The sequence below is a fragment of the Podarcis melisellensis genome (assembly GCF_964234715.1).
Source record: "Podarcis melisellensis genome assembly, chromosome: 12".
Classification (NCBI taxonomy): domain Eukaryota; kingdom Metazoa; phylum Chordata; class Lepidosauria; order Squamata; family Lacertidae; genus Podarcis; species Podarcis melisellensis.
Window position 1 is genome coordinate 51955972 of NC_138544.1, and position 18733 is coordinate 51974704.

Consider the following 18733-nt stretch of genomic DNA (forward strand, 5'->3'; position numbering starts at 1 on the left):
GGCCAGAGGAGGGTGGGAAAGATGAAGGGGGGAGACTGAAGCAGTTGGGAATCTTTAGCATGGAGAAGAGATAAAATGCAGTTTGAAAGGGTACATCCAAAACTAATGCCAATTTTCAAGATGGTTTTTAAAAGACGGATGAGGGGATGAGAAGGTGCTTGCGAATGAACATATGTGAATCGGATGCAGGGCGGAAATAGACTGATCCGTCCTACATAGGCGTGGCCTTGGGATGTGAAGTGAAGGTTATAAAAATAGACCCCCTCAAAGAAGCATGTTTCTCAGTAAAAGATGCGAACTCTGTATTGTGGGCATCTGCACAGCGAGAGTCAAATGCCTAGACTGGCTGGGGCCGCCATGCCTGGCCGGCCTGTTGCATCAGTTGTGTCCATGATAGATGTGTCACGCACTGGAATAATAAGTGCAAGGCATCCCCGTGGTTCAGCATGGTATTTTCAGCTGTTTGAGATGTTTAAATGTCAAGGCCTGTCATAAATTGGTCTCTGGAGCAGCCTCTCACCCGACGCTGTACTCTGGGGGAAGGGCACCTTGCATGAAGATAGCCGCAGGTTCAAAGCCCAGTGTTAAGTTGTGGGTGAACATATCAGACGACACAGCGATTCTTCAAACAGCTCTTGTTTATTCACAGGCCAGGACAGAACTGAACTGAAGGGTTCAGCCAGCCTGCTTATATAGAGCTCCACTACAACACAACAGTAACCACTTTCTGTAACTATCCAATCACTGAACGTCACTTTCAATCCCTTATTTGCATATGTGGACCTGAGTGAAAACTATCTACAGTATCCCCCTGCTGGCCCAGGGTAAGATAACACCCAGCATCTCCAGGTAGGGCTGGGAGAAATCCTGCCTAAAACCCTGGATAGCCACTGCCAGTCTGTGCAGACAATACTAAGTCAGATGGACCAATGATCTGACTCAGTTTAAGGCAGATCCCTATGTTCCTGGTGCAAGAGGGCCCACAGGTGTATTCTTCACAACTTCTCTTCAAAACACACAAAAATGGGCACTGGGCATGTGCTGGTCCCCGCTTTCCAAGTATGTTAAAAGTGGTGAATACACCATTCCTGACCAGTCCTGCATGTGTATAGTCTGCCCTATTCAAATATCCACTTTTATTGAATTTGCAGCTTGAGTTTGCTTCTCTTCCCTCCGCCTCCTCTTTTCCTTTTGTGTTGTGTGTTTTGCCATCTAATCTGCACGGAGCTGCAATCCCAGCGCCTTTAACAAACCACAGTTCCCAGGATTCTTGGGGGGAAACCACGTGCATTAAATGTGCTTTAAATGTATGGTGCGAATGTCACGAAGGCACGCGACTCAGGCTGCTGTCTGTAACTCCTTTTCTCGGAAATGTTGCTTTATAAGAGCTGATAAGCCAACAGTGGGCTGAGAAGCATCAAGCGCAATAAAGGCAAGGGGAGTTGAGCGTTGCAGTAGATTAACCTACACAGAAAACTTTTCACCTCTAAATTGCATCTCAGTTTGGCAACCCCAGAGGACACGGAGCTAGAGGCATCAAAATGGCGCACAGTTGCACTCATAAAAATGGGGTTTAAGTGACTTGCTCTAAAACAGATCCTATGAAGCGTTTTTTTTTTTTAAAAAAAGTGACAATGATAATACCAGGCAACATACCTGAGATTTTATGAGTACTAAAGTTCATCTCGGAAAAGGTGTTTTGAGAAGAAATCTGCCCTTTAGTCTCACTGTCGCAGATCTGCAACAAATAATAGCGTTGTGATTATTTGTGAAAGATATCACAGTGCTTTTTTCTTCCCCCTTTCTGTTTTCTTTGGGGATTTGGGACTGGGTTTAGCAGTCCTTAATTTCTGGAAGCCTCTCTCCCGTCTTTGGAATGCCATATCCATCAGAGTTGGGGAGGTGGTCAGAGAGACTGCTTGAAGCAACTTTGAATTTAGGCAGAGCGGAGCTGGGCGTTTAGCTGAGCAGGAAGCAATGGGGCTGTGAGGGGTCCAAAATAGGAGATCAACAGTGAAATCTTATATCTGTCTTGTAAAAAAAAATAAGCCCTGTTGAGTTCAACAAGACTTCTTTGCAAGGGCTCACCCTCACTGTTCCTTTGCTTTCGGGGTTAACAACCGCAGGGCTTGTTTTTAGTACTGTGCGCAGGTGGCGCTGTGGGTTAAACCACAGAGCCTAGGACTTGCTGATCAGAAGGTCGGCGGTTCGAATCCCTGCGACGGGGTGAGCTCCCGTTGTTCGGTCCCAGCTTCTGCCAACCTAGCAGTTTGAAAGCATGTCAAAGTGCAAGTAGATAAATAGGTACCGCTCCGGTGGGAAGGTAAACGCCGTTTCCGTGCACTGCTCTGGTTCGCCAGAAGCGGCTTAGTCATGCTGGCCACATGACCCAGAAGCTGTACACCGGCTCCCTCGGCCAATAAAGTGAGATGAGCGCTGCAACCCCAGAGTCAGCCATGACTAGACCTGATGGTCAGGAGTCCCTTTACCTTTACCTTTAGGCCAGATTTAGTGGTGTGGCCATCGGTTGCTAACCAGGATCATACATTATCTGGACCCTGAAGCAGTAAGCTTCCTAGCAGGAGGGCGAGGCTTCACTCCACAAATGGGCAAATGCTGGGATAGCTCAGCTGGTAAAACACAAGACTCTTAATCTCAGCGTCGCGGGTTCGAGCCCCTCGTTGGGCAAAAGATTCCTGCATTTCAGGGGGTTGGACTAGATGACCCTCGGGGTCCCATCCGACGCTACAGTTCTGCGATTCTATGCAGTAGTATTTCTGCTGGTGCTGGAACTCTGGCACACATCTTAGCGTATCTATCTTTGTCCCTGTTGCAGATGAGAAGACCCTGGGAGTTTTAAACAACTCGGGCCACAAAAGCCACATACTTCGCCAAGGACACAGGACAGCCTCGTTCCCCTCTGTGAAGGAGGGGTCCGTTCTCTATCTGTCTCAGGCAGCAGCTGCCGCTGCAGATCTCCCCGGTGGTCTGACAGAACCAGTAAGTTTCTCAGCCTTGACATTCCTCCCATTTTTCTGAGCTAAAAGAAGTATTTGAGCCATGCCTTCCTCCGGCAAATGGTCATACTGGAGTAGAGGAGAATTGGGGCACAGGGTGGGAGGGTGAATGCTATTATGGGAGTGTGTTTTTGTGGTCAAGTAGCTAATATAAAATGCATAGATCTGAAATGGCTGTCGGGCAATTTTAAAAGTTCAAATAATTGCAGACACTGGGTTCAGATTGGCATCAGCTTGTTTCAGGGCATAGTCATGCAACAGCTTAGTTGGTTAGACCGGGGCGCTGATAATGCTAAGGTTGCAGGTTCAATCCCCGTATGGGATTGAATATTCCTGCATTTCAGGGGGTTGGACTAGATGACCCTCAGGGTCCCTTCCAGCCCTACAATTCTACAATTCTGTGATAACTGATATGAATTAGGAATGGTGGAGAAATCCAACCTGGTTCACATTTCAGCAGTAACCATCCTAATTTGAATTTCCGACACAATATGTTGACCGAAGCACAGTTCTCCTTCAAAATTTGTTCTTCTAATTTTGCAATGCAGGTCTCCAACCAAATCATGTGTGCAAAATAAATATATTGGGGGGGGGGTGGCTCTGTAGAAATGGATATGTTAGTGAAAACCAAAAAAAATGGATTTTATTAAGGAAAATTTGCTTCCAAGCCTATAATACAAAAATGTATATATTAGGAGAAATTTGCACTAAAACGCTGGTGATTTTTTAATGACTTTTTTTAAAAAAATGCCTACTGATGCAGGCATGTTGAGAACTGAACTTACTGCTGGGAAAATGAGGGGACAGAAACTGAAACTGAGCAGCTAGCCCAACATGAATACAGAGCGCTCTTGATGCAAAACGGATCAGGGCTCCTGCACATTTAACAGTTGTATAGAAGAAGACCCTCCTAGGGGTGCAGCAATAAAACCACTAGCATATTTGAAAAAGCTAAGCAGGGTTCAGTGTGGCTTCAAATTGGATGGGGGACCGCATGTTGAGATTCACACATTGCATGGGGTTGGACTAGATGACCACCGTTGTTCTCTTCCAACTCTACAATTCTATGATTTTATGAAAGAGCCTGGTTGCTAGAGGAGGCCAAATGGCCATCTAGCATCATTTTCTCACAGGGTCCAACCAGGTGTTCCACAGGGATAAATAATAATAATAATAATAATAATAATAATAATAATAATAATAATAATAATAATAATAATAATAAAATACTTATTTATTAGTTATACCCCGTCCATCTGGGTATAACTCTGGGCGGCTAAAAACATGATAAAATCTCAAACATTAAAAACTTCCCTAAACAGAATTGCCTTCAGATGTCTTCTAAAAGTCAGATAGTTGTTTATTTCCTTGGCATCTGATGGGAGGGAATGCAATGAGGGAACTGCCAGAAGGGCCTTCGTGCTGGACCTTAGTGTTCGGGATGAATGATGGAGGTGGAGACGCTCCTTCAGGTATACTGGACAGAGGCCGTTTAGGGCTTTGAAGGTCAGCACCAACACTTTGAATTGTGTTCGGAAACGTATTGGGAGCCAGTGCAGGTCTTTTAGGGAAACCCTCCAGGAAGGCCTGAGCACATCAGTATTCTGACCACCTGTGATTCCGAGCAACTGGTACCCAGAGGCGAACCTTCCCTGACACTGGAAGCAGTTGTATAACCATTGTGGCTAGTAGAGATTGATTGCCTTACCCTCTAATTCGTGTTAAAGCCATCCAAGTGCGTGTCCAGCACTGCATACTGTCTGAATTTTAACAGCTGGAATTCTTCTTCTACACAGCTGTGAAAAGTGGAGGACCCCTGCTCTCATGTGCCCACCCTGCCAAAGAACCTGGGGGATAACAGTTGGTGAGAGTGCAGAGGATTCTCTTTTGGGAATCCCAGTCTCCCCATCCCATCCTATGCTGCTGCCACATTGAACTACAACTCCCAGAATTCCATGGCCAATGGCAGAGGCGGCTTTGGGGCAGCACAATCAGTTCTTTTGCAGGGCCCTACAGGGCATCTTCTCATCTCCTTCCCAAAGCCTAGTTAGCTCTTGCCCAGCTTTGGGAAGGAGGAAGGAGGGCTCTAGGACCCTGCCAGAGCCACATTCCTCCTTCCCAAAGACTGCTCCTCCCTTACCCAGCTTTGGGCAGGTGGCTTTGGGCTCGGGGGGGGGGGTGTCATGTGTCAAGTTTTGGCCCCGCACAGGGTGCCGGATTACCAAGGTCCACCCCTGGCTCGTCAAACCAGTCTATTCATGTAGAGCAGGACAAATACGCCTCCACTATGGTGAAACTGAAAGATCAGAATATTAAGATAAAATAGCTTTAGAGAAATGCGCCTATACACTGACATTGAATTTGGTATTTCCATATTTGTAGCTTACAGGCCTACCAATATGTATTTAGTGATATGTGTGTGTGTATGTGTGTATGCATATATATATAAGTATAAATCTACTTTCTGTGTTTCGTTCAGAATTTCATACACGAGATCCCTTTCTAATTCTCCGCATAACCAGAAAGCAAATAAGGTAGGAAATGCTACAAACATAGGTGTGGTTGCCTAATCCAGTATCTGTAGGCGGTTGTGCGGTTGTGCGGTTTATGCTAACAATGAATGCAGGCTTTGTGTCTCACGCTGAGCTTCAACATCACCTTGTGTTTTAAACCTCACTAATGTGGAATTGGCGGGAAGCACTAAACGGCAATTGAAACCGGAGTGATTTGCAGTTTGGTTTGCAGTGTACTGATTTCTGTTGTTGTTGCGTTGCTGTTGTTTACTAATACACTGTCCAGACTTTTGTTTACTGGAAATGCTTGCGCATCCAATTGAGGGACTCATCCTGTACAAAAAGCGGGTGGGACTCACCTGTTTAAATTCTGAGCTACCCATTGCATTCTCTGCGATGTCGGATTCCTCTCAATGGTACCCTCTGTGCATCAGGTTCAAACACGGAAGGGGCAATATACCAAAAGCCACACTTTCCATATTGAAATTCAGCTCTTCTTCAGGAGAGAACTCCTCTGAATTTTGCAATGCGCTTCCCCAACCGACGAATGCATACGAAACATGTATATTAGCAAAAGCTGCATGCATTAAAAGAATGCATTTTTTAAAATGTACAAAAGTGCATTGAATTGAGGGAAATTGCTTGCCAAATTTAATTAACTGTGTGCCAAGAAAAAGTGTCTATTAGGAGCAACGTCCATGGAGAAGCGTATGAATTCTCATGCAAACATTATTTACTTATCGCATTGCTGTGTTGCCTTTTCCTCCAAGGAGCTCAAGGTGGGGTACGTGGTCCTCCCTCTCCTCATTTAATCACAACAACAACCCTGTGAGGTAGTGAGAGGCAGTGACTTCATGGCCATGTTAGGATTTGAACCCTGGTCTCCTAGGTCCTAGTACCAAACTGTAGCATACTGGTGCAAAAATTCACAAATGTATGTGAAAATGGGGCAAACCGAATTCAAGACTTGGAAAACGTGTTATTCTCTAACCATGTGGTGCTCTCAGGTGCAATGGTACCCTCAAGGTCTTCCTTTGCTACCCATGAAGCCTCTGAACCACCACTCATTTCGCCCTCGGTCATGAGGTGGCGAGGTTCTCTTTTCTGTCATGAAAAGTACATAGAGTTGAAGCAGGAAGTGGGAAGATTGACACTCCTTCCCACTTCCTCTTTCAGCTCTATGCGCTTTCCAAGGCTCAGATTCATCTACAAGATTCAGCCTTTACTTGGATCACTTGGAAAAGCAAAGCATGTATACGTCCCTTTCTCTCTTTCTGCCTCTTTGGCAGGGTATTGCAGATATTAATATTGCATAGCTTCAAGCGGTTGGGTGCATAAAAACAGACTCATTTTGGAAATAGAACATTAGCAAGGCCCATAAGTTTAATTAAAAACTTTACTTGCAGAACTTTGTTCAAGGCATAACAAAAACATCAGATGATACAACCAAACAGTTCCGTAAGACATATTTCATTCCAAAGCGTAGGCTTAGCATCATATTTTGTTTTGGCAACAAAATATGAAATAATTCCAGCAGAGGTCTGTCTCTTCCCACAGCCTGCATTCCTGCTCTCACAGAGCCTGGGAAAAAAAAGCTCCAGCCACTACCCTTCCAAGATGGCGAATTTGCAGTGCAATGTCTCTCATGTGATCTAAGGTTAAACACTCACGTGTTAGCTAGCAGAAAACGTCAATAGTTGATTGTCAGCTCAGTTAAAGCTCAGAGTCTCTTAGAATACTGCAGTGGAATTTTCCAATGTTAAACCTTTCAGCAATACGCAGGCATTCCCATATCAGTATAAACAATTAGACTTAACACAGGAGAGCTGATCTTGGAAAAGGAGGAGAGAAGTGACCAGAGGTCATGGCACCTGCACTCGCTCAAAAATCGAAATGCACCCATGGGCGTGAAAAGGTTGGCAACCCCTCTTCTAGCTAAATAGAAACGTAGGACTTAAAGACTGAAGAAACAACCACCTGGGAAGAGTTTGTGTTGTAGCTTCTCAGTGAAGTTACGGGTGTCTTTAGCACCGCTAACCAGAAACCAGTTGTGGTGGTTGTGCAAGTTTGCAGTGGTGTGGCGCTTGTTGTGCTTTGCAGGTATGGAATGAACACGCAGCTAGGCATATTAATCCAAGCTGCTGCATGGATTTGACCTTTCTCACTAACAAACTGGTGTACTGACAAAGGGATTATGCTGACTTTAAAAAAAATAAAATTGTTTCCTTAAGGATGGCAGAAGCTCAGAACGAAAAGTCTTCCAAGGGAAACATCAAGTCGGATGAGGATTTGCTCCCACCTCCTCCGCCCCAGGATTCTGCCTCAGCTGCAGCTTCCGCTCCCGCGACTCAGGATACTAACCCTCTGCCTCCACCTCCTCCCAAGGAGTCCTTCTCCAGGTTCTACCAGCAGCGCCAGGTGAATGAGCTGAAGAGACTTTACCGCCATATGCATCCAGAGCTGAGGAAAAACCTGGAAGAGGCTGTGTCAGAGGACCTGGCAGAGATGCTTAGTACCGACGACCCTGGCGCACAGGCCATAGTGAATCTAGATGCGGTGCTTCCAGGAGAGGTACAATCCATGCGCTGGATCTTTGAGAACTGGACGCTAGACTCCATTGGAGAACGTCAAGCCGCCAAGAAGCTGACCGAGGAGGAAGGCATCCCGAGCGGAGACGTGAAGAACAGGTCCATGAGGTTTGAAAGCCAGCCGTTCAACGGAGACAACCTGGTCCCTTCGGCCCAGGCATCTGTGAAGGAACAAGCCAAAGGGGATGTACACACGGCTCGGTGGTTGTTTGAAACCCAGCCGCTAGACTCCTTGAACAAAATGTATTTGGATGAGACCGACTTGCAAGAGGCAGTCCTCAAAGAGCCCGTGCAGAGAGGGGATGTGAAGGGGGCTGCCCGGCTCTTTGAAACCCATTCCTTAGACGCCTTGGGTCGCTGCAGTTCGGTGGAGGAGCAGAATATCTTGCAGCTGAAGTCAGAGATTCAAGAGCTCAAAGGCGACGTCCAGAAAACCGTCAAGCTCTTCCAAACCGAGCCCCTCTGCGCCATCAGGGACAAAACAGGAAACATGCACGAGATCAAATCTGTCTGCAGAGAGGAAATACAGAGCAATGCCGTGAAAACGGCCCGCTGGCTCTTTGAGACCCAGCCTCTGGACACGATCAACAAGGACACCTCCAAAGTTCAAGTCATCCGAGGGATATCGCTGGAGGAGGTGGCCCCGGGGAACGTCAGCGGAGCAAAATGGATGTTCGAGACGCAGCCCCTGGATGCCATAAGGGAATTTACAGTGGAAGAAGCAGACTTCAAGGCTTCTCCAGACCTTATCCAGGGGACCGATGTTAGTAAACAGTGTCTCCTTTTTGAGACACAGCCTCTCGACGCCCTGAAAGGAGAAGCCTCAGACAGCATCCCAGCCAAGGAAGAAGTTATCAAAGGCGACGTGAAGTCAACCCTTTGGCTGTTCGAAACCCAGCCGATGGAGACGCTGAAGGATGACTTCGAAGTGGGTCATTTGAAGAAAGTAGAGCTTTCAGAGGAGGAGAAAGGAGCGGTGAGGCAAACAAAGCACGTCTTTGAGACCTGTCCTTTGGGCAGCATCTCCAAATCTCCACCTGAGGACTCCACGGCCACCAGCGTACAAGAGGTGGAGAAAGGCGACGTGAAGGCCTTCAAGAGCCTCTTTGAGACCCTCCCTTTAGATAGCATCAGGCAAGCGAGCACCGAGGAGGCTATCAAGGAAGGAGAGGAAATCGTTCCAGGGAACGTCAAAGCCAATCAGCTGCTGTTCGAGACGACGCCTCTGTACGCCATCAAGGACAGCTTTGGGAACTTCCACAAAGTCACCTCTGTGAGCAGAGAAGAGGAAGTTGTGGGCGGAGATGTCAAGAACTACAAGTGGATGTTTGAGACCAAGCCCTTGGACCAGTTTGACGACAGCATCCAAAAAGTGGACCTTATCAAGGGGATCACTAAGCAGGAAGTGGTTGCCGGGAACGTGGAGACAGCCAAGTGGCTTTTTGAGACGCAGACCATCGATGTTATCCACAGTCAGATGAACCAGGCAGAGCAGAAGGTCTCCGAGAAAGGAGACTCTTCCCAAGGGGGTGACGTGAAGACCTGTAGGTGGTTGTTTGAGACACGCCCAATGGACACCCTGTATGAGAAAGGGGAGAAGAAGAAGCAGGATGGAGAAGAGCCTGTGCCACAAGGAGATGTCAAGTCGTGCACATGGATGTTTGAAACACAGCCCTTGGATTCCCTGAAAGGCCAAGAGGAACAATATCTGCAGGTCAGCAAGACCTATCGCCAGGACGAATTGCAAGGGGTGGACGTGAAAACAGCCAGGCACCTGTTTGAGACGGAACCCTTAATCAATAACGTCACTAGTGATGCAGATTCAAAGAAAATAATCCGGTACTCCAGCCGTGTGGAGATCCAGTCTGGAGAAGTGTCCAGGGTGAAGGAGTTTTTTGAAGCGAAGCCCTTAGATTCAGCTGGTAAGTCCAGCCCGTCCATGAAGGCCATCGATATCCCAGCGGATGGGAACATTGAGGCAGGGGCAGTACACAAGTTCACCTGGCTCTTTGAAAACTGCCCCATGGATACCTTGAAAAGCAGCACGGAGGGCATTCAAGAGGTGCCCCCCGAAAAGGACATCCGAGGTGGAGATGTCGGAGGCAAGAGATTCGTCTTCGAAACCTACTCCCTGGATCAGATCCACGACAAAGAGAACGAGATGCAAATCAAGAAAATCCAGGAAGAGACCATGAACAAAGACAGTGTCAAATCCTGCACGATGTTGTTTGAAACACAGCCTCTTTACGCCATCCAGGACAGAGACGGGGGATACCACGAGGTCACATCTGTGAAGAAGGAAGAAATCATGAAAGGGGATGTAAAAGGCGCCCGGTGGCAGTTTGAGACCAAACCCTTGGACCAGATCAAGAAAGACGAAGAGGTGTTTGTGATCAGGGCTGTTACCCAAGAGGACGTCAAGAAGGGAGATGTCCAAACAGCCAGGTGGAGGTTTGAAACAGAGCCTCTGGATTCCATCGCTGATGAGAAGAGGCCTGTCTTGAAAACTGTTGACGACGTGCCAAAGGGGGACGTCCAGTCCAACAAGCAACTCTTTGAATCAGAGCAAGTGAGTCAAAAGAAGTACGTGAGGATGGTCAGTGTCAGTGATGTCCAGCAAGGAGATGTGAGGACATCCACCTGGCTTTTTGAAAACCAGCCTATTGACTCCCTCAGAGGAGAATCTGAAAGCACCTCCAGCCTGAACACGGTACAGAGGGAGGACATTGCCAAAGGGGATGTGAAACGCTGCACGTGGCTGTTTGAGACTCAGCCCATGGACAGCCTGAAAGACACAGAGGCTTCTGCGAGTGCTGAGCCCCAAGAGCTGGTCCCTCAGGCCAACGTGAAGAGCACCACGTGGTTGTTTGAAAGCACGCCTCTGGACAAGCTCAGCGCTTCTCAACACTGCACAGAAACAGAAGTTAGGGAGAGAACCATAAAGGACACTTTGGAAGTTCTTTTCTCCTACCAAGTGATCCAACACGACGGCATCCTTATCGAAGCCAATGACATTGAGAGCGTCAAGATGGCCAAGTATCAACTCGGCAGCCAAGGAGCCCCTGAAATCCAAAAGGAAGAGGTCATGGGAGGCAACCTGCAAAGGATCTTGTTGCGGCTGCTTCAGAGGCCCAACGTGGAGAGCCAGGGGGTTTTGGTGCAGGAAAAAGAGAGTGGGGATATCAAAATCAGCGCGGTGCAGCTATTGGAGTCTGACAAGGCTGAAAAGAGCCAAGAGGAGTTGAGCAGCAATGCAGCAAAGGCTCTCCAAGAAGTTCTTAGCCAAGACGCCTCAAGCAAGAAAGGGATCGTTATGCAGGAGACACAAATGGGGTCAGCAAACTTGACCATCTACTCTCTCCTTCACCGCGTTGCTCAACAGCAGCAGTTTGTCAAGGGGGATGTCAAGTCGACGATTGGGAATCTGTTGGCTTCTGCCCAGGAGCAGAGGGCAATGGCGACCGTCCGGCGAGAGGACAATGAGAGAGGCAATGTCCAGCTGTACACCAGCTGCATCGAAAAGGGAGACCTGGATTACTTAAAGAACCTCCAAAGGGATTCCGAGATAGAGGGCCTGGTTTCCTCACAAGCAAAAGAGGAGTCCCTGAAAACGGTGGAAGAGATCAGAGTATCTCCTGCCCAGCCGCAGGAGGAAAAAACTGTGGCAGCAGCAGCAGCAGCAGACATTGTGCTGGGGAATAGCAGTGGGGCTAAGCGAGTGGTCTTATGTGAGAGCAAAGAAGGTACATTAGAAAGGAAAGCGATGCATGCAAGTGGCCTAGGTTCCTCTGCGCATTGCCCTGCGCAAACCCCGCCCCCTGTGATAGTCAAAGAAGGTCTTGTTTCTGGGGGTGTTCATTTGCCCATGCAGTCAGTGCAAAAGGCACAGAATGGTAGCCACAGGGTAGCCAGAGAAGAACAAATAATCTTGGGCAACAGGAAAGAAGGCACAGCTGTCATCACTACCACCACCAAAGTAGCAGATCAGAAGGATAATACAGCTGGGGTGACCCACTATTCCACGGTCGGGGAAGCCAGCCAGATGGCAGCACAGCCCAAAACGCAGGTTCTGGGGAGCGACCTTCAAGCAGCAATGCAAAGCCTGCGGCTAGCCACAGCAGAGGCCCAAAGCCTCCAGCACCAAGTCCAGAGCAAGCTGCAGAAGACGACCGAAGAGATTCAGCTGAGCCGCGCGCAGCCCCAGGTGGCTGTGCAATCCATTGCAGCAAACACAGAGGGCTGCGTGGCCACTAAGCAGCAGCAGCAGCAAGCGAGCAACGTCACCTTCCTCCGTGTGCAGGAGGCTTCCAGGTCCCATGCAAGCGTGTCTCAGAAGACCATGGTGTCCCACGCAAAGGTCAGTGCTTCTGAGGAAGTCCAGGGAGGCGCGCTGCCCATTGCAGCTGGCCCGGACGGCCGAGCTGCGCCTAGTGCAGATCTTAGTATTAAGGACGGCCTGTATACTGCCACGCCAGTGAAGTCCTATGTAAACCCATTTGTCGAGTCTGATTACAAAGAGCACTCTTCCGTTCCAGAAGAACGAGAGCAAGAGGCGATAATCAGAGGGGATGTAAAGACCGCTATCCGGGCCCTCCAGAGTGCCGCCACAGAACAAAGAGACAAAGTAGACAAAGAGGACGTTGTCCGTGGCAACTTAAAAGCCGCGCTCGAGTCCCTGGAGAAGTCTAACGTTAATGTCTCCAAAGGAGATTTTAAAGCGGCCATGATATACAGGAATGCAGGGCTGTCCCATTCCAGTTGTAAAAAGAAACACGAGTCTCAGTCTGTTAGTAGTCAGGCAGCTGCTGTAGCAGCTTCAGGCTCGCAAGCTCTTAATGACTTTCCTCCTCCTCCTCCAGCTTCAGCTTCAGTGATGGCCGAAGGCACCTCGCCACCCCCAACCAAACTGAGAGAAGCAGAGGCTGTAGAGCATGGCCTCCCCACACCACCCCATGTTCCTCAGACTCTCCCTCCTCCACCTGCCAAGCCCAGCAACCAGCGTCCTTTAGAGAAGCCGCAACTTCCCCCCAAGCCTGACGTTCTCGCCCCACCAAGGAAGAAACCCGTCCCACCTCCGAAACCAGACTTCCTTTTGAAGGAAGCACCGCCCCACCCTCCCTGCTGCAGGAAAGGGCAGTCGGGAAAAGCGGTGCCTCCCCTTTCCCCACCCAAAGCTCCAGCCACAACTGAGCAGGACAAACCTATGGCTTCCCCTACCAACCAAACCAGGGCACCTGGGGAGGCTGATGCAGGGAAGAAATCTGCATGCGGAGATGATTTGACGGGTTGCCCCGTGCCGACTGTCGTCACGGACGTCGCTTTTGAGAAGAGGGCCACGAAAAGTACCGTCAAGACCCCTCTGCAAGTAGCGGAAGAAAAATATAAGGCAAAGAAGGAAGGGCAGAGCAAAGTGGAAGCGTCTTCATCAGAGGAGATTGAAAATGGGTCGGTTGCCTGCGGAGGAGGAAACTGCCACCCTACTACCCAAATCCAAGGATCTCTGGAGTTGTGCCAGCAGGAAAAGAGTTGCTTGCTCTCTGGCAAGCAAGACTCTCTCTCACCTCTTGGATGCCAAATGGGTCTTCCTAACTTGGAGGGTCAGAGGAAGCCATATCTCTCTGCAACATGTGAGGCCAATATTCTGAGAAAAGGAACCGTCACAGCCCATGTCTCCTCGTCGAAGATAGAAAAGGCAACCGTCATTGGAGCCTCTGCTACAAAGAGAACAAGTCTAAGGGCACAGGAAGAGACACCAGGAACTTCTGGTTCAATGTCTTCACAATCAAAGCAGTTGATTGTGCACCAGTCTGTGAGCAGCAGGGGGTTAGGAGAACCGGAAGCGAAGGCTGAACAAGAGATGGAAAAGCCAGTCGTGGTCATGCGGGAGAAAGCGTGCCGGGAAACCGAAGACGAACGTCGCAAGAGGCTGTCTGTTCACAAGGAGGAGATCATGAAAGGGAACGTCAAGGAAGCCATGGAGATATTTGAGAACCTGCGAAGGCAAGAGGAGCTCCAGGAAATCCTAACCCGGGTGAAGGAGTTTGAGGAGGAAACCTCCAAGGTGGATGTGAAAGCCTTGAGAAGCCTCTTCGAGAACGTCCCTGAGTGGGTGGTGTATCACAAAGCTCACCTGCCGAAACAGCCCAAGGCGGAGAAGGCTGGGCAGATGAAGGAAGCACGCGAAGATGCCGACAGTGTTTCATCGGTGGAGTTAGCCTTTGAAGATCTAGAGAGAGCCAGTGCTGAGATCATTCATCTAAAGGAGCAGACCCTGAGCAGGCTGCTAGACATTGAAGAGACCATCAGGAAAGCCCTGTATTCTATTTCCAGCCTAAAATCTGAATCAGATATAGCTGGGCTCTCCGGACTTCTCAAGGAGTCTCTTGGGAGTTCCCAGGGCCTTGCAGCCGGCAACAACATCCGTAAGATCAGCATTGTCTCCAGCAAAGCCAAACAAGAAAGAGGGGTGCAGAACTTATCCTGTGAAGAGGAAAGGAGGCACGAGGTGCCCAAAGTGGAGCTAGGGGTCCCCTGCATTGTTCAGCCTCGAGCCACTTCTCCTTCCTCCCCTTCCTACATCTCCATTCAGTCGGCTGCACGGAAGACCGCAGAATCCCCCAAAACGGTGCGTTGCTCTTCCTCAGACTACTTGGACAGGGCAGCAGAAAGGGACACGTTCGCTCAGGATATCTTTAGCTCCTTGCCACGTCACTCGGTGAGGTCTGACGGCTGCAACTTGACCTCCGGTGAAGGTGAGCAGGAGCTCATCAAGATGAAAAAAGGAGGGAGCTTAATTAAGCAGCAATATCTCCGTAGTCCCGACCATCTCCAACATCACCTTAGCAGCAATGGTGATCAGGAACGGGAGACCTCCCAAAGCTTGACTCAAGGAGGAGGAGCTCCCCTGAGCTCTTTAAGCCCATCAAATCCACGAAGGCAGAAAAGCATACTAGAACTTCAGACGAGTTCCGATGGATCCAAGCTCTATGGGGCTACTCGAACCGTAACGGAACAATATGAGGAGGTGGACCAGTTTGGAAACAAAATCATCACTTCTTCCACCACCGTCACCAAACAGTCAGAGACGCAGACCTCCTCCACATGCGACATGGTCTCCTGCCCTACTAGATATGAAGTGACGGCCTCTCCAATCCTTCGTAGGTACCTGAACAGCCCAGCAGAAGACTTCCACTCAAACGGAGGCAACCAGGAAACAGGGGTGGTCTATGTCACATTCAGCAACTCCAAGCCTGCCAAAAAATGAATCAGATAACGGTGATGGCGGGTGGTCTACCAGCTAGCTAACCTCACCCCAGGGCTGAAGGTTAAGCCAGCTGACTTTAATAGGACCCAAATGTCTTTAATCCAGCATGTTCAAGATAAAGGAACTGTAAATTACGGAAATTGCATGACAGGAGAAGCTCTTCAGCTTCGCCAAACTTTTGCAGAACAGTATTAGGGTTTGTGTAAGACCGTGACTGATGAACTCCAAACCGGTTCTTGAAGAAGATGGCTTCCTGCCATCACAATACAGACCTGGATTTCAAGCTGAAGGGAAAGAGATTGGGGCAACTGCTTTTAAGAGTGTGTTTAAGACTTCTTCTAAGGCTTGCCCTGCTGTCCTAAGCCAACGGTCCAGCAGTCTTTCCCAAAAAAATAGACAACCAGATGTTCAAAGCAGAGGTCAAAGAGACAGATACTGGACACAACTAAAGAACCATGGAGCCAATATTTGGGGGGGAATCACCAGTGTTGAAGCAACGATTCTTCAACATCAACTTCGTTGGACTGGTCATGTTGGTCGGATGCCTGATCATCGTCTTCCAAAGCAGCTACTCTATTCCGAACTTAAAAATGGAAAGCGTAATGCTGGTGGTCAACAAAAGAGGTTTAAAGACTGTCTCAAGACAAATCTTTAAAAAATGTAGTATAAACACCAACAATTGGGAAACACTGGCCTGTGAGAGCGCCAGCTGGAGAACAGCCTTTACCAAAGGTGTCATGGGCTTTGAAGACACTCGAACTCAGGACACAAGGGAGAAACATGCTAAGAGGAAGGCACGCTTGGCAAATCCACACCGTGACCATCTCCCGCCCGCGAACCAATGTCCCCACTGTGGAAGGACGTGTGGATCCAGAATTGGCCTCCACAGTCACTTACGGACTCACTGTTAAAACCGTGTTTATGGAAGACCATCTTACTCGGCTACGAGGGATCGCCAAAAAGAAGAAGATTCTCAATCTGCGGTGCCCTTCCCCCACCTCTTATTTCGATTGACGGAAGCCCCCCAACCTATTTGCTCCCCTTACTCTTACTGCCCTCCATGCCATTTGCCCACAGACACACCCGTGACTTCTCTATAGCTAGAAATTGAAACAGTTTTTATCACAGCTGTCAATAGCTTCGGCGTTATTACGTTTTCAACAGGATATTTAGAGCTATCCATATGTAGCAAGAGATCCGTATCAGGATGAAATACATAAACCCATATTTAAGAATTCCTATCATTGTTTTTCCCTCTTAATGAGAAAATGGGGGGAGGGGTTCTAGAAAATACCAGGGTGGTGTTTTTTTTGCATATTGATGGTTATTGCTTTCCTCTTTTTTAAAAAACAAACAAACTAGAACTGTAATATATTATTCATTGTTAACATGTCTTTTATTCTTAGACTCCTCGCTTTCTTACCTGTTCAGTATTTAAATCAATTGTGAAACCATGTAAGAGCAATTTTATTACAATGTTTTGTATATTCTCAAGTGAAGATTTTAGGTATTTTGTGATTGTTTTTTTTAAAATTTGCATTCTGAAGGTAAATTTGACTTTCTGAAAAATAACTTGAGTCAGTTTGTTTGTCTGCGTGGGTGTGCTTAGCCAAAAGAGTTAATTCCTTTGATATCACCCTTCAGATCATTTCTCTTCATGAAGTAGTTAAATCTGTCTATTAAAAGAGCCAGGTGGGTTTTAAATTACCATAAAACAACAATGAAAATTCCTGAACATTTTTACAATGTGGTGTGATGGGGGTGTTTTCCCTTAATTGTCTAGATTGGCCAAAGACCTGTTTGTTATTTTATTTAAACTGACCATTTCAACACCAGTCAGACATTCTCCATTTCCTGATTTCTCTTCCAATTACAGCAGTCTGGTGTACAGAAGTTAAGAAAGTAAAGAGAATCACTTTTACTAGGCTGAGTGATGGGGGAAACTTCCACATTCTTAATTCCTGTTCAAGGTTGCCTACATTTCTTTAAGTCAAACTGCTATTAAAGAAAAGAGGATTGAGATAATACATATCTTTTTATGTATGAATCAAATTTATAGACTTCTGCGTGGCATAAAGCCTTCAAAATGGTATACAGGGTGAAAACAGAATAAAACAGAAGCACAAGCTCTAAGGACATCAAAATCAATTCCATGAACTTAAAAAAATATATAAATCATCCATACAAACCCGAAAAAGGAGATTCATTATAAAGGAGATGCTGACCAAACAACAGGAATAACTTTCTGACAGTATAACTATGACACTATTTGACAATGGAACAGAATCTCCATCCATGGAGGTTTTTAAGCAGAGGTTTGGATGGCCATCTCTCACGGATGCTTTAGCTGAGATTCCTGCATCTCACGGGGTTGGACTAGATGACCCTGGGGGTCCCTTCCAACTCTTAAGATTCTATGATTCTATGACTTCCGGCTCCCTGTCCTGCAGCTACATATAATATTCATTCCTTAAAACCCAACCATTCCATCTTCTATAAACCTGCATTATTCCAATATTCAAACCCCGATATTACCAGTTCATTTTCTGTTTCACTCAAAAAGTCCATAAGAAATTTCCATTCCTTAACAAATGTCAGTAATGATTTCCCCCCCTGTCTCTAATCAAGCTTCGCCATCTCAGCCAGATCCAATCATTTCATCAGCCATTCTTCTATAGCAGGGGTCCGCAAACTTTTTCAGCAGAGGGCCGGTCCACCGTCCCTCAGACCATGTGGGGGGCCGGACTATATTTTGGAGGGGGGGAAATGAACAAATTCCTATGCCCCACAAATAACCCAGAGGTGCATTTTAAATAAAAGGACACATTCTACTCATGTAAAAACACACTGATTCCTGCACCGTCCGCAGGCCATATTGAGAAGGCAATTGGGCCGGATCCGGTCCCCGGTCCTTAGGTTGCCTACCCCTGTTCTATAAAAGGTAAAGGTAAAGGGACCCCTGACCATTTGGTCCAGTCATGACCGACTCTGGGGTTGCGGCGCTCATCTCACTTTAATGGCTGAGGGAGCCGGCGTACAGTCATGTGCCCAGCATGACTAAGCTGCTTCTGGCAAACCAGGGCAGTGCACGGAAACGCCGTTTACCTTCCTGCCAGAGTGGTACCTATTTATCTCCTTGCACTTTGATGTGCTTTCGAACTGCTAGGTTGGCAGGAGCAGGGACCGAGCAATGGGAGCTCACCCCGTCGCGGGGATTCGAACCGCCGACCTTCTGATCAGCAAGTCCTAGGCTCTGTGGTTTAACCCACAGCACCACCTGCATCCCTCCCTGTTCTATAGCTATGATGAAGTTCTTACGACTTTCTGGGCATAAGCAAAACCACCTTGGTC

The 18733-nt window shown here is 47.8% G+C and overlaps 1 protein-coding gene across 1 annotated transcript; it reads left to right on the plus strand.

The window, feature by feature from the left end:
- The first annotated feature begins 2870 nt into the window (after positions 1 to 2870).
- XIRP1 (xin actin binding repeat containing 1) lies at positions 2871 to 16954 on the plus strand. The gene is made up of 3 exons (XM_081931363.1): positions 2871 to 3000; positions 5497 to 5551; positions 7762 to 16954. Exon 3 carries the CDS (start codon positions 7763 to 7765, stop codon positions 15380 to 15382), a length of 7620 nt encoding a protein of 2539 aa, XP_081787489.1. The 5' UTR covers positions 2871 to 3000; positions 5497 to 5551; position 7762; the 3' UTR covers positions 15383 to 16954.
- The last annotated feature ends 1779 nt before the right edge of the window (positions 16955 to 18733 follow it).